At 36.8% G+C, this 22,108-nt stretch overlaps 1 protein-coding gene across 3 annotated transcripts in view; it reads right to left on the bottom strand.

Moving 5' to 3' along the window:
- SECISBP2 (SECIS binding protein 2) overlaps nt 1-22,108 on the bottom strand; it is a 55,406-nt gene that overhangs the window by 12,354 nt on the left and 20,944 nt on the right. For all 3 annotated transcript variants that reach the window (XM_043972926.1, XM_043972920.1, XM_043972911.1), the window contains exons 9-16: nt 18,271-18,360; nt 17,309-17,398; nt 15,693-15,825; nt 11,153-11,319; nt 10,028-10,166; nt 6,361-6,538; nt 5,792-6,012; nt 3,976-4,130 (exon numbers count right to left, since the gene is read on the bottom strand). In XM_043972926.1, coding sequence (XP_043828861.1) covers nt 3,976-4,130; nt 5,792-6,012; nt 6,361-6,538; nt 10,028-10,166; nt 11,153-11,319; nt 15,693-15,825; nt 17,309-17,398; nt 18,271-18,360 — 1,173 coding nt within the window. The remainder of the gene's footprint in view (nt 1-3,975; nt 4,131-5,791; nt 6,013-6,360; nt 6,539-10,027; nt 10,167-11,152; nt 11,320-15,692; nt 15,826-17,308; nt 17,399-18,270; nt 18,361-22,108) is intronic.

Below are 22,108 nucleotides of genomic sequence, written 5' to 3'. Positions count from 1 at the left end.
GGGAGATAACATATAAACTGTGTGTAAAAACAGAAGGCTAGTTTGTACGGAATGTGGTATGGAAAGGGGAGTAATATATAATATGGCTGGCAAGATGGGTTGGGGCCAGCTTGTGAAGGGTTTTAAAAGCCAAATGGAAGAGTTTCTATTTGATCTTAGACAAAATAGGGAAACACAGATCTGAGTGTAAAAGAATATTACTTTGGCAGCTTTGTGGAGGATGAAGTGGAATGGAGAAATACTTGAGTTAGACCAATTAGGAAACAATTTCAGTCATCCAAGTAGGTGAGAGGAGATGAGGATCTGATCTAAGGTAGTAGCAGCCTGAGTAGTAAAAAGCAAACACACATTCTGATACTCCCTCAAACACTGATTTCTCAGTTCCTTGACTTACTTGTTTCCCATGACCTACTACTCAACCCCAGCACAGCTACACAAAGAGATACTTTTGATCTTGCCATCAGCATTAAGCATTCCATCTTCCATTTTCATGAACTCTGGAATTGCTTTATCTGATTATCTTTTGACATTCTAGCTTTTCCTCTGCCTTGCAAATCTATTCTTCATCACCACTATGATTTAGCAATCCCTCTATCCCTAACTTCCCAAGCCATCTACACTAACAACACTCTCCTCCCTTTCCTATCTTAACCCTTTGGTGAATCAGTTCAACTCTATATGATCCTCTTCCTCCATTCCTTTGCTTCCTTATCCTACCAATCTTGCCCCATGAATTGCTAGACTCGGATTAGTCCTACCATTCACATAATCTCAACAGGACCCTCATAATTTCCCACATAATCTCAACTGGGCCCACAGCATGTGGCAAGGCAATCTTTTCACACACTCCTAATTAATTCACTATCTCAACTCACCACAGTAGCTTTTCCAAACTTTTACATTCTTCCTCAAAGATCTTGGGGCTCTGCCTTCCCCCACCCTCTCAGCGGAGAACAAAGATTCATAGTTTACTGAAAAAATTGAGGCTATTTCACCAGGAGCTCCCTCATCTCTCCTCTTCCTTATCTCATCTCATTCAGATACCTCCCCTGACTATCCCATCCTTCACCCTTGTCTCACATGGAAGAGGTAGTTCTTGCCAAGGCAAGCCCCGCTATATATACTCATTCCATTCTGTCTTCCCCAGATCAGCCTCTCTAACATCCACTCAACAACAAATCATTTTTCCAACAATATTCAGTTTCTCCCTGTCTACTTCTCTACCTAAAAACACTACCTTATCTCCTTCCTCAAAAAAAAAAAAAAAAACCATCTGCCCTCATAAGCTATATTTCTCCTCTCCTTAACTAAACTTGAGAAGGCCATATGCAATTGATATCTCCATTCTGTTTCTCTCATTCTCTTCTTCTTCCTTCCTTCCTTTCTTTTTTTTTTTTGGTGAGGCAATTGGGGTTAAGTGACTTGCCCAGGGTCACACAGCTAGTAAGTGTTAAGTGTCTGAGGCCAGATTTGAACTCAGGTTCTTCTGAATCCAGGGCCAGTGCTCTATCCACTGCACCACCTAGCTGCCCCCTCTCATTCTCTTCTTCACTCTATAAGCTGGGTTCTAATTTCATCATTCCACTGAAATTACTCCCTTCAAAGTTACCAGTGGCCTCTTTTTTTTTTTTTTTTTTAGTGAGGCAATTGGGGTTAAGTGACTTGCCCAGGGCCACACAGCTAGTAGGTGTTAAGTGTCTGAGGCCGCATTTGAACTCAGGTCCTCCTGAATCCAGGGCTGGTGCTTTAACCAGTGGCCTCTTAATTGCCAAACCTAATCTTCTCAACCCTCTTCCTTCTTGATTTCTTTATAGCCTTTGACACAGTTCTCTTCTAATGGGTTTTTGTGACACTCCTCCCACTTGCTCATACACACTCACTCACTCACACACTCACTCTCTCTCTCTCTCTCTCTCCTGGTTCTCCTTCCTCCTACCTGTCTGACCACTCCTCTGTCTCCTTTATTGCTGGATCTTCATCCAGATCACACCCACTAACCCACAGATGTCCACCAAGTCTTTGTCCTGGGTCCTCTTCTCTTCTCCCTCAATAGTACTGCTTCATTGAGTAATTTAATCAACTTTTATAAACTTAATTACTTTCTCTACACAGATGATTCTCAGATCTATTTATCCAGCACCAACTTTTCTCCCGACCTATCTCACATTTCCAACTGTCTGTTGGCCATCTCAAACTGGATGTTCCATAAACATCTTAAACTAATGTCCAAAAGTGAACTCATTATAATACTCCTCCTCTCCAAACCAACCCCTCTTACAAATTTCCCTTTTACTGTCAAGGGCATCATCAGACTGCTAGGTTTGCAATCCTAAGTATGTCATCCTTGACTCTTCCTTCTCTCTTATCACTCCAAGTACTACCCACCCCATATTCAATCAGTTGTCAAGTTTTGTCGATTTTACTATCTTAATTAACATCTCTCATAAATGCCCCCTTTCCTGACACTGCCACCACTTTGGTTCAGTCCCTCTTCACCTTACACCTGGCACTACCTTCGTGATTTCTTAGAAAATACTGGCTGATTTGCTGAACTGGACATACTGATCCCTCTTAGCTTTAAGTCATTTGCAAAGTTGGTAAGTGAATCATTTATCCAAGTCATTGTTAAAAATGTTAAACAATAATGAGGCAAGGACATATCCTTGGAAAATTCAACTACAGACCTACTTAAAATATCAGCTTCATAATAATAAACTAAAGAAAAATTCCATGCTACACATTCCAAGCTTCGTTTACTAAGTTGTCAATAAAATCTTTTATAAATCATTTCCCCAACAAACAATAATTAAGTTTACTTTTTCTCAAAGATAAAAGGATAATAAAGTTCTTTTGTTTAAAAGAATATTAGGAATGTTGGAGAAGCTGTGGAAAAATTGGAACACTAATGCGTTGCTGGTGGAGCTGTGAAGTGATCCAACCATTCTGGAGAGCAATTTGGAATTATGACCAAAGGGCTATAAAGCTGTGCATACCCTTTGACCCAGCAATACTACTATTGGGTCTTTTCCCCAAAGAGATCACAAAAAAGGGAAAATGACCCACATGTACAAAAATATTTATAGCTGCTCTTTTTATGGTGGCAAGGAATTGGAAATTGAGGGGCTGCCCATCAATTGAGGAATGGCTGAACAAGTTCTGGTATATGAATGTAACGGAATACTATTGTGCTGTAAGAAACCATGAGCAGGCAGATTTCAGAGAAACCTGGAAGGACTTGCATGAACTGATGATGAGTGAGATGAGCAGAACCAGGAGAACACTGTACACAGTATCATCAACATTATGTGTTGATCAACTGTGACAGACTTGATTCTTCTCAGCAATACAATGGGACAAGATAGTTCCAAAGGACTCATGATAGAAAAGGCTTTCCAAACCCAGAAAAAAAAAAGAACTGTGGAATATGGATGCAGATTGAACCATACTATTTCTTTTGTTTTTGGTGCTGTTGTTTCTCTTTTTTGAGGTTTTCCCTTTTTGCTTTGATTCTTCTCTTATAACATGATTAATGCAGAAATATGTTTAATGTTATTGTACATATATAACCTATATCAGATTAACTTGCTGTCTTGGGGAGGAGGGAGAAAAATTTGAAACTAGAAATCTTATAAAAACATGTTGAAAATTATTTCTACATGTAAGAGGAAAATAATAAAATACTTTTATAATTTTTTAAAAAAGAATATTAGGAAGAAGAGAAGGAACAGCAGCTGCAGCTAACAAATTTACAGAACATTCAGGTTTGCAAAGCATTACATATGTAGGTACCTTAAGTGATAGTACATAATGCAATTAATAACTAATTTAAAGACACTAAAAGAAGGGAAATGATGCCAATCTTGGTTTGGTTCCCAGCTTATGAGTAATTTCAGACTTTGAACAGCATCCAATGCTACCCCAAGTTTCTCCATCATCATTTATAAATGATAACACAAGAGTGCATGTTCAGCTCACCTGCGCACCATCATAGCTGAAAATTCCTACCACACTGACTGGTACTACTTTGTTTACACTCCGTCCCAGAGCTTTCCGATTGAGAGCAAACACAAATGGGACATTCTGTTCACAGGCATAATTGATAATGGTATGCAATGTCTCATCCAACCCACCTAGAGCAAAGAATGTAGAAGTAAGTGGTAGAGAGCTATTAAAACAAAATGTTAGATTTGGTTACAAAAGATGTTTTTTACCAGTTTTTTATATTAAGTGAAAATGAAATAAAAGTAGAAATAATCTGCAAATTTATGTCATCTAAAAAACTGAAAGCCACTTTTCACAGCAAACCCATTATACCAATTGAACCAGTATCCTTTAAAAACTTTATGGATTAATTATATTCATTTCTATTTAGATGAAAGAAGTATGTTTTATTAACTACTCACTTTAATAAGTAAAAAAACCCATCCCCAAAAGTCTTCCAAGTCTCAGATAAGAGAACTATAAAAAGTTGAAACTTTATAAGACCTAGTAAAATCCCATTACCAGCCAGTTAACTAGCATTTTTTAAGTGCTAACTATGTGTCAAGCACTGCATCAAGCAATGGAGAAAAAAAGGCAAAAAACATTCCCTGCTCTAAAGGAGCTCACAGTTTAATGGAGTAGAGATTATGAAAACAACTACATACAAACAAGATATATATGAGATCAATTGGGGAAGGCAGAGCACTAAACTCCTCCTGGAGCTTTTCTTCATAGAGGACAGCATTTGGGACTTTCAGCTCCTTCTACTTCCCACCTGCAAATCTACTTGGTCTTAACTCCATGGAACAAGATGCCCCCTCTGGATATCCCTCCTAAACTCTTCCCTACTTCCCAGCTTCTCTGTGTGTGTGGTCGTCTCTCATTACATTTGTCACCTCCTTGAGGGCAGAAACTGTCTTTCTTGTTCTTATTTGTATCCCCAGTGCTTAGAATAGTATCTAGCATGTAGGAGGTGATTAATAAATGCTTATTAAATTGAATTGGGGACAGTCTCATAGGAAAAGCATCTAGGAGGGCTGAGAAAGGCTTCTTACAGAAGCTGGGACTTTAGCTGAGACTTGAAGGAAGCCAGGCAAGCTAGGAGGCAGATATGAAAAGGAAGATCATTCCAGACATGGGGGACAGTCAGTGAAAAGGCAACGAGTTAGGAAATGGAGTGTCATTTGCAAGAAGAGTAAGGAGGCTAGCGCTACTGGATTGCAGGCTATGTGGAGGAGAGTAAAGCACTGTGAAGTTTAAGTCAAGAATGACTTTAAACACAAAAGCCATCCTGAACAAATAAATACAAGTCTTCAACATGATTACAAGTTAGAATACTGACTTTTGCACTTAAATAATGACAATAAGGTAAAATACCATAATTCCTTAGGTTAATATTTATATCTCCAAATATTTTCATCAATTAAAAAGGGAAAGAACAGATCAATAAATTGGACATGCGACAAAAACTGGGAACTAACATTTTAAAAATGCAATTAATGTTCCAAAATGGAAATTTTAAAAATCAAAGAAGAGATTAACGCAAAATTTAAGGTGAAAAAAAAAAAGCTGAATTAAGCAATAAAACTACGAAGTTTTTAAAACAAAACAAAACAAAAATGAATAAAAAAATAAACCATTAACTAATTTGATTTTACAAAAGAAAAAGGAAAACCAAATCATCACTGTCTTTTGGTTAACTTCCCTAAATTGGTCAAATTCAGACTCCTTTGCTATTGGGCTACACAGACAACAATCCTTACAAGGAACTTGTGTTCCTAAGCTCATTAAAATGGGCAGTAGCACATACCTTTTGATTTGCTCTTTTCACAGTTTGGAGAAATAATAACACATTTTAGTTTTCTGAGTTTCAGATGTTTGAGCACTTCTCTGAGTCCCATCACAAGCCGGCGTTTTGTCTTTGCTTTTACTGGATCTTTCTGATACATACGATCTTGAAATCGAACCAGTTCTTTAAGAAGATCCATCACACAGTCATCAACTTCTTTACTAAGCATTTGACTGCAGTAACTAGAAGAAACATCATATGATTTTAAAAATTATACTTTGACTGTCTGGATTTTATATATATATATATATATATATATTAGACTACTATATACTAAAATCCTTTCTAAAATATTATATACATCAGGAGGTTCTTCAGGAAATTGTATTCATTAGAAATTCGTTATTCCTACTGATTATGGCCCACTCCTCCAACTGTAACTTCCTCTCTCTTTCATTGCCACCCTCTCAGATCATTTCCTGCTTTAGATGTTCAGACTTAGCCCTGAGTCTTAGCCCCCATTCTGGCCATTTCAACTATAAACATTTCGATATGAATTAATGGTAGTGCATAGGCTTCCATATACTCACTCTCTAAATCTCCTACTATGGATCTTTGGTAAAGGAGAAACTGGCTGTGTAACAATGGGGGAAACTTCCGCATCCTGTTGGAGTTCATGACTATCTAGGGGCTCTTCTGATGTATTTTCCACTTCGACAGTAGAAGAATCAGGGACTGAGTCTTCTTTTTCCTCTATTTGCTCAAAATCTAAAACAACAAGTTTTGTGCAATTTAATATGAACAAACAGGAAAGCCACCCCACCCCCCTTCAAAACCCAACCTCCTTAAATGTATGAAACACACTATGCTTTAACTTTCTAAGCTTCTGTTCACTCACTTATGTAAAACAGGATAACCAAGTACGACCTACCTTACAGGGTTGTTGTGATGCTTTGTAAATCACAAAGTCCTAAACAGTTCCAAAATTCACCTACCCACTGATAGCTCCAGATACAGAATTACAATTACCTTTGTTATCTTATATAGCATACACTTCCAAAAGACAAAAATACTATAACTCAAAACAGCTGAACAACATTCTGGAAAAAGTAGGAACAATAATTACTTAGTAATAAGGCTGAAATTTGGATTCTGCCTCCCACATATTAGCATTTGACTTGAAACAAGTCACTTAACTTTTCTGAACATCTGTTTCTTACTTGTAAAATGAGTATTATAAAAGCTGAAATATATCTTTTTCATAAGATTTCTTAAGCATCAAATGAAATTATGTATATAATGCTTTGTAACCCTTACAAGTGTCACTGAGTAATGGACAGAGAGCTAAACTTAAGTCAGAAAGTCCTAGGTTCAAGTCCTGCCTGCTACAGATACTAGGCAATGATTAAAGGTAGATTACATAACCTCTCAGTGCCTCCAGGCAATTCTTGAAGACTCCAAATTATAGAGAAGTTGCCAATCTGGATCACTAGATGCAGTATCTATACCAATGAGATCACAGGTCTGGACCTTTCTCCCTTCCTCTGAACCTCCCAACCCCCTACCCCGCCCCCCCCCAACCCACTGTTATCAATAACAACAACAAATATAATAATAGGGCTTGGAAGCAACACACATCCCTCACAAGGTAGAATATTTTGGTTTAAGATTTAACTTAAGTCTTATTTTTAAAATTCTAAACAGGTTTTAAGATAAAAATTCATTCTAAATTTTGTCTTATTCAGATTCTGAGTGGCAGCATGACTCAGTGGACAGGAAACTGGTCTTCTAAGACCAGGAAGATATGGGTTCAGGTCTCACCTCTGATACATATTGCATGCTGATCTTGGTCAAATCACTAAAGCTATACATAAGCTGCCCTAGACAGCTCTATAAGGCTGTAGAGAAGATAAGATATCATCTAAAATCAGGAAGATATGAGTTTGAGCCACGTTCTAGATACAGACTTACTGTGTGACACTTAGAGTCTTAGTATCTTCAACTACAAAACAGAGCTGCTGTGAAGACCAAATAAGATATGTGTTTGAAATCCTTAAAAGGCCATTTAAATGTAATTTATCATCATCATCATTATCATCAATATGATCGCGCTATTTTATAACATCCAAATTATAATTTCTTATAACATAATACTCAAATGACAATAATACTAACACCAATAAAATAAGTCTAGTCTCTATCTCTATTAGATACTTAAGAAACAGGAGAAAATTCTATGTATCAATTATATTTAATGGAGTCAAACAACCAAAAAACATTGATTAAGTTCCTACCATAAGGGTGGCACTATGACAGACTCTAGAGATACGAAAACAAAAAAATGAAATAATCCTTAATGTCAAGGAGCTTACATTCAATTGTGGGAAGAGGGGGAGGGGGTGCGTGTGCGTGTGCGTGTGCGTGTGTGTATAGAATAAATATAAAATAAATGCAAGTTAATTAAGGAGAGAAAGCACCTGTTTTTAGCACAGTGTCTTAAAAAATGTTTGACTCAGGAAAGGCTTGGAAGAGAAGGTATACCTGGAGCTATATCTTAAAGGAAGAGAGGAGTTATATGAAGTGCAATCAAGGGCATGGGGAATAATCAGTACAAAGACAGAAGATGAAGTGCCATGTGAGAGGAATGGAGAGAAAATCAGTGGGATGGACCATAAAGTGTGGCAGAAGTAGTAATACTAAGTTGTGAGGAGCTTTAAAAATGAAATATGGATTTCTATTTGATCTGAGAGGCAATGGAGAACCACTGGAGTTTACTAAGTAGGAAAGTGACAACCAAAACCATACCAAGGGAAGTTTACTTTGGTAACTATGAAGATGATGAACTGGAGTACGGGAAGATTTGATGCTGAGAGCTCCATTAAGAGACCATTTTAATAGTTCAGGTGAGAGGTGATGAGGACCTACACTATGGTGGTGGCTGTGTGACTAGAGAGGAGTCAAGTCAAACAATAATAAAGCCCACTTATGGGATACCCAAACATATACAGGAACAGAAACATTCACATTTGGAAATTATCAATTGCTGAGCTGAATACACTAAAATAATCAGTTTTCACAAGCACTGCAGGATCCAAAATGTTTGGGTCTAACATCTTACACCTTATACTAAAATAAGGTCAAAATGGGTATATGATTTAGACATAAAAGGAGATACCATAGGTAAATTAGGAGGAAGGAATAGTTTACCTTTCAGATCTTTGGAAAGGAGAACAGTTTATGACCAAACAAGAAATAGAGAATATTATGAAATGCAAAACGGATGATTTTGATTATATTAAATTAAAAAGTTTTTGTACAAACAGAAGCAATGCAGCCAAAATTAGAAGGGAGGCAGAAAGCTGGGAAAATTTTTATAGCCAATACTTCTGATAAAGGCCTCATTTCTAAAATATATCAGGAACTAAATCAAATTTATAAGAATCAAAGTCATTCCCCAACTGAGAAATGGTCAAAGGATATGAACAGGCAGTTTTCTGATGAAGAAATCAAAGCTATATATTGCCATATGAAAAAATGCTCTAAATCACTATTGATTAGAGAGATGCAAATTAAAACAGCTCTGAGGTGCCACCTGACACCTATCAGATTGGCTAATATGACCAAAAAGGAAAATGATAAATGTTGGAGAAGCTGTGGAAAAACTGGAACACTAATGCACTGTTGGTGGAGCTGTGAAGTGATCCAACCATTCTGGAGAGCAATTTGGAATTATGACCAAAGGGCTATAAAGCTGTGCATACCCTTTGATCCAGCAATACCACCTTTGGGTCTTTTTCCCAAAGAGATCATAAAAAAGGGAAAAAGACCCACATGTACAAAAATATTTATAGCTGCTCTTTTTATGGTGGCAAGGAATTAGAAATTGAGGGATGGCTGAACAATTTGTGGTATTATGAATGTAATGGAATACTATTGTGCTGTAAGAAATGATGAGCAGGCGGATTTCAGAGAAACCTGGAAGGACTTGCATGAACTGATGATGAGTGAGATGAGCAGAACCAGGAGAACATTGCACACAGTATCATCAACATTATGTGTTGATCAACTGTGACAGACTTGATTCTTTCTCAGCAATACATGGAAAAGGCTCTCCAAATCTAGATAAATGTTAGCTATTATTATTATTATTATTTATCCATATAATACCAAGCACAGGTCCCATTCCATCTCTCAGTACTATTACTGCTATTTATTTTCAAGATGTAAGAAGCAACCCCAACATAAAGAAATCAGTACCTGGCCGGGCAACATGGTCAGATGATTGACTGTTAACATTATTTGCCAAATCTTGCTCAGTCCTTTGAGCAAATGCTGGAACTGAAAGCTGTTCTAAGAGATGTTTCTGTTTTCTTTCTTCTCGCTCTTTCAAAATAATCTTTAAAACAAAATCCAACAATAGATTGATGACATAAATACATGGAAACAGTTTCTCAAAAAGATTAGCTCCCACGGGAAAAAAAGCTGGGCAAGTAATAATGCTGCCAAAATACAAAAAATCCAAATTATATGTTTTTGTTGTTCCATTACATAATTCATAACATATTCCATATTGCACCCAGAAGATGTGACATATGTATCCACTGTTCTTCAGTGTCACATTCTACTTAAGCAGCCAGGTGGGACAGTGGATAGAGTGCTGGTCTTAAGGTCAGAAAGACTTGAGTTCAAATTTGGCCCCAGTCACTTTCTACCCCATGTGACCCTTGGTAAGTCACTAACCATTACCTCAGTTTCCTCATTTGTAAAATGGGGATAATAATAACAAATCCCCATGGTTGCTGTAAGGATAAGGTAAAACAGTATTTGTAAAACATTCTGTAAACCATAAAAATTTATATGAATAGTAGTTCATTATTATTACTGGAATAGACGAAAATGAGCCAGCTCTCAATTAAAGAGTAATGTTAGAAAACAGTAAAGATAGGGGATATAGAACAAAACAAATAAAAAACAGTAAGTGGTATCACAAACCTACAAATTAGACTAAATACTGCTAATGTTTTTACTTCTACTTCTATGCCAACCTCAAAAAAATACAGATTTAAAGTACAATTACTGGCACATACATTTCAGTTCAAAATAGTCCTAAGAATTTTTTCCTTAGGTGGATAAAATAATTTTCCCTAAATATATAATCTATTATATATTGGGGAATGCTCTGAACTTACAAGATATATTCTTTTGGACTGCCAATCGGTATATTTGAGTTATTAAAAGCTGATGTGTGTAAGACTGAATTCCTTACCAAACAAATAAGAACAGCAAACTGAATAAAACAGCAAAGACATTTAAATACAAGATTAGCTAGAAGACCTTTCACCAATTTTTTATGTTTTGCATCAAGTAAAATCCTTAATATACCTTCTTCAGGGATGTTGGCTTTTTGGCCTTTGGGACTTCCCTTTGCTTGCCCTTCTTTATTAAGGGAGAACTGGAATCCAACGGATTATGAGGAGACATCACTTGATTTAACCGGTGATTTTTCACTGATGTTGCTAATTCTTTAGAAAGTACTGGTACTGCACCAACTGAAAGAAAATTTATATGAGTAGTACATATTATTTCAATAATAACTGCCAGAGAGAATAAGACTTTTTAAAACATTGGAGTTTTTTTAAACATATTTTCCTTCATTATAAAAAAACACCCTTGTGACATTAGATTTTAAATATACTTGATGACTAATCCATTTTTCCAATTCTAAATTGTAAGAGCCATACATTTTCTCTTTTTGTCTTTTTGCAGGGCAATGAAGGTTAAGTGACTTGCCCAGGGTCACACAGCTAGTAAGTGTCAAGTGTCTGATGCCAGATTTGAGCTCAGGTCCTCCTGAATGCAGGGTCGATGCTTTATCCACTGCACCACCTAGCTGCCCCCATAAATTTTCTTTTAAAAATTGTTTTAAAATTAGTCTATCCTTCTTATTACCCAACTTCAGTGAGCAAATTAAAAAAAACAAACTTGAAGAATAAAGCCCTCAATATATGATATCATAGTCCAGAAAGGGAAAAAAAAGTCCTTAGCAGTCATCTGTGAAAATATATGTCCCATTCTTAATGTTAAGTACATCATCTCTCTGTCAGGAAGTGAATGGCTTTTCTCATCCTCATTCTTTTAGACTACTTGTCTAGTATAGTGGTACTCTTGTTGAACAAATCCTATACTCCTGGTATAACTGCAACCTGGTCATATTGTGTAGTGTTTCAAATACGTTATTGTAGCCTCCTTGCAAATATTTTATTTAAAAATTTTACATCAATGTTCATTAAGATACTGATCTTTCTCTGAGTCCTCTCTTCCTGTTTTAGGTATTGAGACAATATTTGTAACATATTTAGAAGGGTGTCTTCTATTCTTATTGCTAAGAGTTTATCTAATATTATAATTAATTGTTCTTTGGTTGATAGAATTAATTCATAAATCCACCTTGGCTCTGTGGTTTTTTTCCTTTGTGATTTCCTTTATAGTTTATTCAATTTCTTTTTGTGATACTGGATTACTGAACAATCTATTTTATCTTTTGTCAATCTGAGTATTTCGTATTTTTAACTGTTTTCCCTCAGTTACCAGTTTTGTTAGCATTTAATTGGAAAAATTTTCTAATAACTTCCTGCTTCTTTTTTTAATTGAGTAAATGATTTTTGATTTGTTGTTCAAATGATGTATTCTTTCTTTTCAGGAAAGTGCTTAGAGATAAAAAACAATTTCCAGTCAAAACTGCTTTAGCTAATTCTTTGATGAAATTTTCTAGTATTTCTATAATTTAATTTTTGACCCAGCAGTTCTTTAGAATTATGTTATATAGTATCCAATTACTTTTAAATTCTCTATTTTGTTAAGTTGTTTCAGTCACGTTCAACTCTTCAAGACCCCATTTGGGGTTTTCTTGGCAATTAAGTTTTCCTTTTAGTATCTAGTTGCTCATTTTAACCCTAACTTAATTGAATTGGAAGGAATAATAGTAAAACTTTAATAGTAGCTGACCAGAGTACTGTAGTGTACCCCTTTCAGATCTAGCCATATTGAACCAAAAGATTAACAAGAAAGAAGGTAAAGACTTAAGTAGAATTTTACAAAAATTAAAGATGATAGGTCTATTTTTGTTTTAGGGGTAGCTAGGTGACACAGTAGATAGAGCTTGGGACTTGGAGTCAGGAAGACCTGAGTTCAAATCCAGCCTCAGACACTTACTAGCTGTGTGATCCTGGGCAAGTCACTTAACCCTTCTTGTCTCGGTTTCCTCATCTGTAAAATGAATTGGAGAAAGAAATGGCAAACCACTCCAGTATCTTTGCCAAGAAAACCCCATTCACTCTCTTTGCCAAGAAAACCCCAAATGGGGTCTTGAAAGAATTAGCTGTCTTTCTGTTTCAAATGTCATCTTCTAATTCTGTTTTCTTACCTATTCTGCTATCCTCTCTTCCTTTATGGATAATTTCATCCCTTTCACAATTATGATTATTAATTATTTTTTCTCTCCATCCTTTTCTCTTACACTTTTTCCTCTCTTTGATCCCTGCCCCCTCTTTTCTTTTCTTTTTTTCCTGCCCCCTCTTTTCAAAGAAGGATGTAAAAGATGAGTGTACTCAGCACTAATGCTCTAAGTAAATAGTTTTCATTCATTACCGTTGCTCTTCTCTTCTCACCTGGGCTTGAATCATAGGCTCTTTTTTTTTTTTTCTTTAGGGAGGCAATTGGGGTTAAGTGACTTGCCCAGGGTCACAAAGCTAGTAAGTGTTAAGTGTCTGAGGCCGGATTTGAACTCAGGTACTCCTGACTCCAGGGCCGGTGCTCTATCCACTGCGCCACCTAGCTGCCCAGAATCATAGGTTCTTAAGCAAAATTACTAGCTAACTGCTAACATTTATCTAACACTTCAGATATATCAGGCACTATGCTAAATTCTTATAATTGTTATATCACTTGATCTTCATAACAATCCTGTGAGGTAGGTACCATTATTAATCCCATTTTACAGATGAGGAAACCAAAGCAAAGAGGTTAAGTGATTTGCCCAGAATCACACAGCTAGTACGTATCTGAGTCTGGGTCCTCCTGACTCCAAGCCCAGTTTTCAATTCACTACCTAAATGCTAGAGGATGTAAAGGCCATTTCTGATAGGGAAGACCTTGTAGAGGTTCTCCCACCATCTGCAGCCTTGCTTCCTATTTAACTGCAGCTGAACAGAGCTGGAGAAAATCATGAAGCCATCTTAACTGGGACCTCCACAAGTATTACATAATTTCACTGGGGTTCTCACTGGAGCAAGGCAATCCCTTTGCACCTTCTCTTAATCAATTAAACTATTGAATTTAACATAATAGGTATTCCAAACATTCTAAAACCTCTGATTTCAGGCATACATCCCTTCCTCAGATGGGTATTTTGTCTCATAATTCACCTTAAAAATGAGGTTATTCAAGGAAGAATTCACTCTTCTGCCCTACTCATCTCACATCCCTCAGATGCCTTCCCTATCTCTTCCTTGATGCTAATCTCACATGAAAAAGTAACCTTGCCAAGGCAAATCCCTCTCCATGTACCCATGATCCCATTTTATCCTTTTTCTCCAAAAGATTGTCCCCACAGGAGTACCTGAGTTCAAATCCGGCCTCAGACACTTAACACTTACTAGCTGTGTGACCCTGGGCAAGTCACTTAACCCCAATTGCCTCACTAAAAAACAAAAACAAAACAAAACAAAAAACCCTCACTTGATCCTGCCATCTGTTATCATCCTCTACCTTTCTTACCCTTCTCAGCTAAACCACTTGAGAAAACTATTTATGATCAGTGCCTGTTCTTCCTGTCCTCTCACCCTCTTCTAAGCCCTTTGCAGTTTGGCTTCTGACCTCATCATTCAACTGAAACTGCTTTCTTCTCTCCCAAATTATCAACGATCTTTTTTTTTTTTTTTTAAAGCAGGGCAATGAGGGTTAAGTGACTTGCCCAAGGTCACACAGCTAGTAAGTGTCAAGTGTCTGAGGCTGGATTTGAACTCAGGTGGTCCTGATTCCAGGGCCGGTGCTTTATCCTCTGTGCCACCTAGCTGCCCCAACAATGATCTTTTAATCATCAAATCGAACAGCTTTTTCCCAATCCTCTTTCTTTTTAACTTCTGCAATTTTTGATACCGTCAGTCATCCTCTTTTCCTGGATACTCTCTCCTCTCTAGATTTTCATGATATGGCTCTTTTCCCAGTTCTCCTCCTACCTGTATAATGGCTCTTTGTCAATCTCCTTTACTAGATCTTCATCCAGGTCAAACCTACTACCATTGGTGTCCCTTATGGCTGCCTTAGGAAATTTCTTCTTTACTCCCCCTAAATTATATCACTCGGTAATGTTATCAGCTTCCATTTATAGATTCTTGGATCTATTTATCCAATCCTAATGTGACCTCCAGTCTCCCTTCAACTGCCTTTTTGATATCTGGAACTGTTTAGGCATCTCAAATTCAACATGGCCCAAAATGAATTCTTATACTTCTAAAAATTTGTGCCTCTCAAAATTCCCTTTATTTCATAAGAGAGACTTGTATAATTGTTATATTTTCAGCTTCACTATTTATGAACTTAATTGAGTAAATGACTTAACTACTCTAAGCTTCAATTTATTGCTCTCTAATAGGGATACATGATCTATAGACAGAATCAGTAGGAAGATAAAGTGAGATAATCTATGTGAAATCCACTTTATAATGAGATTTCCATTACTTTTCATTCCTTTCTACATGATAAAAATCAGTTTCTTTGTGATTCCTTGAAAACCTATTATTCAAATAACCTTTATATTATCAAAACTAATTAACCACAAAATGCAACGTTAAATTTTTTTCAACCTTTTCTTTCTGAAGCAAACAGATAATGAAGGGAAAGGAAGATAACTGACTTATCTTACCAGAAACTACAACAGGTTTGGAAGACTGTTTTGAATTCTGTGAATGCTGCTTTTTTTCCAATGCAGCCAGCATTCCTCCCAAATCCAACTTCACTGGAATTTGACTCTTCTTCCCAAACTTTTTTGTAGTAGTCTAAAAATAAAGTAAAAATGGGGTGTTTCCTTTATGCACACACATACACACAGCCTCCGTATTTACATACATGTGTACATGCATGTGTAGATATACATACATATATATATGCATACTTATCAAGTAAAATACATTCAGACATGTCTCTAATGAAAATTTTAACCATAATCGTGATGTTATTAAAACATTTTAAGTAATGTTTAGGGCCACTTATGCCCCCTACTAACCAAAACTTGTAACCCTTACTTATACTCATAGAATGATTTAATGTTAAGAGCTAAAAAACCAAACCCACTATTTCTGCAGATAAAAAAAATGAGGTACAGAGAGGTTAAAATGACTGGAAGAAAATAACAAAGTGAGTTTATGGCAGCCAGGAAATTTAGTTCTTTGCCTGTCTCGTGAGCTCCAGTTCCAACTTGCCAATTGCCTATCAAATACTTCAAACTGGCTATTCCATTTTTAAACTCAATTTATCTAAAAAGCAACTTATTTTCTTTTCCCCACAACCCACCCCTCAGCTAAACTTCTTTTTCTGGTGAGGGTACCACCATTCTTTGAGTTTTTTAGGTTCCCAATCACGTCTTTATCCTTGACCCTTTACTGTCCCTTCACCCTACACGTCCAAACAGTTGCCAAATTTGGCCCTTTCTACATATGTAATACTTTTACCTTTTATCCAGCTCCTTCCTTCTGGCTCATACAGCCTTAGTTCAGGCTCTCATTACCTGTTGCTTAAATGACTAACACAGCATCCTAATTGATACCCAGCCTCAAGTCTCTCCCTATTCCAACCCATCCTCCATATAGCTGCCAAGGTGATTCTCCTTAAGATAAACAGGCCAGTTCTTACATGGCATTTCACCTCCTCTCTCCTGTCTTTGCACTTGTCATCCTCCATGTTGGGAAAGCACCTCCTCCTCATTCCCTGGTAGAATCTTGCACTTCTTTTCAATTTCAGCTCAACTTTCCCCTTTTACTTGAAACCATTCCTGATTTCTCCCTTCCCCAACTAATAGGGATCCCCCTCCAACTACTTTATATTTATTCTGTACACATGTATATACATGCTGTCTCCTCCAATAGAATGTAAGCTCCTTAAAGAGAAAGCCATTGCTTCATTTTCTTATCCCTGTGTCCCCAGAACCTAGCATATTCCACTGCCTGGCAGACACTCAATAAATGTGTACTCACTGAAGGATATGATTGCAAAATGACAGCCAAAAGGTTTTATTTGCAAGAAAGTCCATCAAAATGCCAAGTTCTCTGGAATGCCAGGTTGTGTATGACACAACATGTGAGTGGGGAATTCTATCCCAATAAACAGACTAATATTGAAATGCTATAAAGATATATGTAAACAAAAATAAATCTACTCAATCAAAATGTAAACTCAAATTTTAAAAAATTCACTGGAAGGCTAAACTTCATTCCAGAAAATTAATTAACATATTGAAGAGATTTTGTTGTTGTTAAAGCTCACCTCTGGTTGCTGTTTAGAGTGAAATTTTGATGACTGTGGTCCATTTCTTCTGTCAGAAGTCAGTGTACGGTTAACAAGTTCTTCAGAATCCTGGACAAAACCAAATCTCTTTAATTTATCAGCATTTATTTTGCATCAATGGTTTTGTAAGCTATTAAAGTTTGCCTTAAAACTGCAATAGCATTTGAAATGTGATGTATAATACACATTTTATTGATGCCTTTAGTCATTATATTGTGGTCATGGGCAAGGGGAGGGAAGGAAGCAAGGTTAGAGGCCACACTCAATCTATAGCTTTCAACTGACCTCTCTGACAAAAAAGATTAAGCAAAAACACCTAAGACAGTGACTATATCTGACAAAATGAACATGTCCCACCTCTCTGCAATGAAGAGGTAGGTAGGTATATTTCACCAGTCCTCCAAAATCACCTCTGGTTTTTCAATTATTCAGTTTGGTTTCATTTTGATGATTCTTTCATGTACAACATGCTTTTAAAATAAGTTTATGGGGGTGGCTAGGTGGCGCAGTGGATAAAGCACTGGCCCTGAATTCAAGAGTACCTGAGTTCAAATCCGGCCTCAGACACTTGACACTTGCTAGCTGTGTGACCCTGGGCAAGTCCCTTAACCCCCATTGCCCCACAAAAACAAACAAAAAAACCCAACAACAACAACAACAAATAAAATAAGTTTACTAGAAAACTCTCTTGTCAGTTGAGGTCAATTGACTTATGGGATATTAAAAAATAGACAAAATGTTTTAATTAAAAAAAAAAAACCCTGATAAGAATTTGATCTTCCAACTCATTTGTCCTATCATTATGAAACAAATCAGAAAAAAAAATTCTTTTAGGAGACAAAGTCCAAGTGTAAAATTTCTAATTTCTCTACTGAAGTGTTTACTTAAACCACAAAAGGTATACCAGCAGGAATTATGTTTTACCTCTTTAAAAATGTTACCTCTGGTTGATGTTTAGATAAACATTTTGATGGGTCCACTTTGTTTTTTCTTTCAGAAGCAACAGCCAGATTAGGAAACTCTTCAATATCCTAAATAAATCACATACTATTTTATCTATTTATGAAAAACTTTAAAAATACAATGTACATATTCAGAAAAAATAACTTTCATTGCCATGTTTTCTCTTTTTCAATCAACTAATAATAGTTCTCAGTGGTTTTTACGAAAGCTAAAAGTGGCACGTTTTCCAAATCTACAATGCTGTACAATAAAGGAATAAAACTGTACACATAAATACAACATACTTTCAATGTTCATTTAGAAGAAAAACTTTAAGTTATTTTACTTAAATACAAGACAATTCACATCAGCAAGAACATTGGCATGTGACTTAGATTAGTTTATACTCTTAACAAGAAGCACATTCAAAAGTACTTATTTATTTATTTATATCATATAAAACTTGGTTCGAATGGAGGAAGGGACCAGGGATGATAGTGGGGGCTGCCCACTTGCCCAGTGCCCTCAGTCACTGGGGGAAACCCAAGGAAAGGAGAGCTACAGGTACCCAGTCAACAGCCAATCACTCTTTTCTTGGGAAATTTGATACTAGGCTGCTGCTGCTATCAGGCCAATTTCCTGAAAAAGTTGCAGGTACTCTTCTACCAGCACAGTTCCTTTACTAACAGGAAATAAGCTATGCCCAGAGTCCCTCCCAACATGCACAGTCAGCCAGCAGTCAATAAACATTTATTATGTGCCAGGCACTATGCTAAGCACTAAGGGATATAAAAAGAGGCAAAAATAATAGTTCCTGTGGGGACATGGAAAAATTTACTTGTTCAGATCTATGGATGAGGAAAGAATTTATGATCAAACAAGAGACAGAGAGGATTGTGAGAAGTAAAGTGGATAATTTTGATTACATTAAAATAAAAAAAAAATTTCCCCACAAACCAATGCAGCCAAGATTAGAAAGAAAATGGGGGAAAATTTTTATAGCAACTTTCTCTGATAAAGGCCTTATACTTCAAATATACAGAGAAATGAATAAAACTTATAAAAACACAAGTCATTCCCCAATTGATAAATGGCCAAAGTATATGAACAGATAGTTTTCAGAAAAAATCAAATCTATAGCCATATGAAAAAATGCTCTAAACTACTACTCATTAGAGATATGCAAATTAAAACAAATCTGAGATACTACCTCATACCTATCAGATTGGCTAATATGATAGAAAAGGAAAATGACAATTGCTGGAGGGGATATGGAAAAATTTGGGACATTAATGCATTGCTGATGGGGTTGTGAACTGATTCAAGCTATTTTGGAGAACAATATGGAATTATGCCCAAAGGCTATCAAATTATGCATAACATACCCTTTGACCTAGCAATACTACTACTACATCTGTATCCCAGAGAGATCAAAGAAGGAAAAAGACTTATATGTACAAAAATATTTATAGCAGCTCTTTTTGTGGTGGCAAAAAATTGGAAATTGAGGGGATGTCCATCAGTTGGGGAATGGCTGAACAAATTGTGGCATAAAATTGTGATGGAATACTACTGTGCTGTAAGAAATAATGATAATGAGCAGGATGCTTTCAGAAAAACCTAGAAAAATGTACATGAACTGATAAAAACTGAAGTGAGCAGAACCAGAACACTGTACATGGTTACAGAAATATTGTAAGAAAATCAACTGTGAATGACTTTGCTATTCTGATCAACACAATAATCTAAGACAATTCCAAAGGACTTAAGATGAAAAATGCTATCCCCTAGAGAGAAAAAGGATGGGAGTCTGAGTACAGATTGAAGCATAATTTTTTCATTTTTCTTTGTTCTTTTTTTTTGTAATGTGGTTAAAATGGAAAAATGTTTTGCATTATTTCATATGTATAGTTGATACCACCTTTCTTGCCTTCTAGGAAGGGCAGATGCGAGAGAGAGAGAATCTACATCTCGAAAAAATTTTTTTAATGCTAAAATTATATTGGAGGGGGAAAAGAGTCCCTGCCCTTAAGGAGCTACACTCTAACAAAGGAGACAGATATATATAAACAAGCTATATACAAGATAAATAGGAAATAACAGAGGGAAGGTACTAGAATAAGAACGGTGAGTGAAGGCTTCCTAGAGAAGACAGGATTTTAGTTGGAAGAGGAGAAAGGATAGGAAAGAAGCCAAAGAAGTGAAGGGATGCTCAGAGCTGAGAGATGGGAGTATCTTGTTTGTGCAATAGCCAGGGGGTTGGTGTCACTGGATCAAAGAGTACATTGTGGGGAGCAAGATGTAAAAAAGACTAGAAAGGTAGGCAAGGACTAGGTTATAAAAGGTTTTGAATATTTAGTATTTTATCCCGACACAGATGACAACCCCGACCCCAAGATTAGTGCCTATGGCATTAAGTAGGTGACATTGGTGGTACTTTGGAAGATGCTCTGGTCTATGACTTCACCACTGTTTCCATTTGGGCTGTGGGGGCTAGGTGGTGGTCCTACATAAAATCATTAGCTCGATGAAATCTATTACATTTTCAGGCATCAATAGCCCTTTAAAGGCAGTATAATGCTTGCTGTCACCACCACATTCCTATTAGGACCCTATGCCTGTGACTATGCCTAAAGGAGTTGCCAGACTGTACATGATGGGCGCTTCCTACTCATGGGCTTCTGGTATAAAAACTTTCCCTAGCTGCTGAGCACTACTGCTAGAATACTGACTTCTGGCTGCCTGCACTGCTCTCTTAAAAACTGAAAGAATCTTGAGGGAAGAAGCTACTGAATTCTGCAGAGATCCCCCTTTAAGTCCAAGGTAAAACAAACAAAAAACCAAAAATAAAACCTGAAAGGCTAAGCAAGGTAGAAGGCATGCCTGGAGGAACAGGCTGCCCCTGGATCACAGGGCATCTCCCCAGGACCTGGTCACTTCTCATGCCCTGCAGTCAGACAGAACTGGAAGCTCAGAAAGCAAAATTTCCAAAACAAACCCAGCTGTCCAAGCTGAAGGTGCTTCTAAGGGCCAAAAATGTGCCAAAGCCAAAGGAAAGGACAGAACCCAAATTTTCAATAACTTGAAAGCAGTAAACGCCAGCACTATGGTCTGGTCAGACATCTGAAATAAAAGCAGCTTTGTGGTTGATGGGGCTTTGGAATTTCCCAAAGCCAAAAGTGCTCTTACTCTCCTCAAATTTTCCTAGAGCTCTTCTGCTGCATCTCTTTTGCCCCCAACATGCAATTCTTGTATCTCATATGTGTGTGTGTGTGTGTGTGCGTGTGTCTATGTGTGTATATATATGTGGGTACATATGTACACACACAGAGCTGTATCTGTCACACAATGCAAACTCCTTGACCCATTTATTTGTATCTCTAGCACCTAACGTATTTTTTATGCAACAAGTACTTCACATATTTGTTGAACTGTGAAAGTGATTCTAGAAAAAAATTTAAAACAGTTCAAGTTATTAATAAAGATCGCTTGGCCAACATAGTGCGTTACCTTGGAAAGAGGGGTATAAAACAAGAAAGAAATAGAAATTATTAAATTTACTATTTGCCCAAATTATTATATAAATTTCTAAAACCTCATTATATGCCATGTATGAACAGTGTCAATGTACTCAGCATTTTTACTCAAGAAAATGTTATAAAAATCCTTGAGAAATGGGGAAGCTAGGTGGTGGAGTGGATAAAGCACCGGCCCAGGATTCAGGAGTACCTGAGTTCAAATACGGCCTCAGGGGGGCAGCTAGGTGGCACAGTGGATAAAGCACTGGCCCTGGATTCAGGAGGACCTGAGTTCAAATCCGGCCTCAGACACTTGACA

The sequence above is a fragment of the Dromiciops gliroides genome, chromosome 1 (genome assembly GCF_019393635.1).
Source record: "Dromiciops gliroides isolate mDroGli1 chromosome 1, mDroGli1.pri, whole genome shotgun sequence".
In the NCBI taxonomy this organism is placed as follows: domain Eukaryota; kingdom Metazoa; phylum Chordata; class Mammalia; order Microbiotheria; family Microbiotheriidae; genus Dromiciops; species Dromiciops gliroides.
This window is presented reverse-complemented; position numbering and strand designations above follow the sequence as displayed.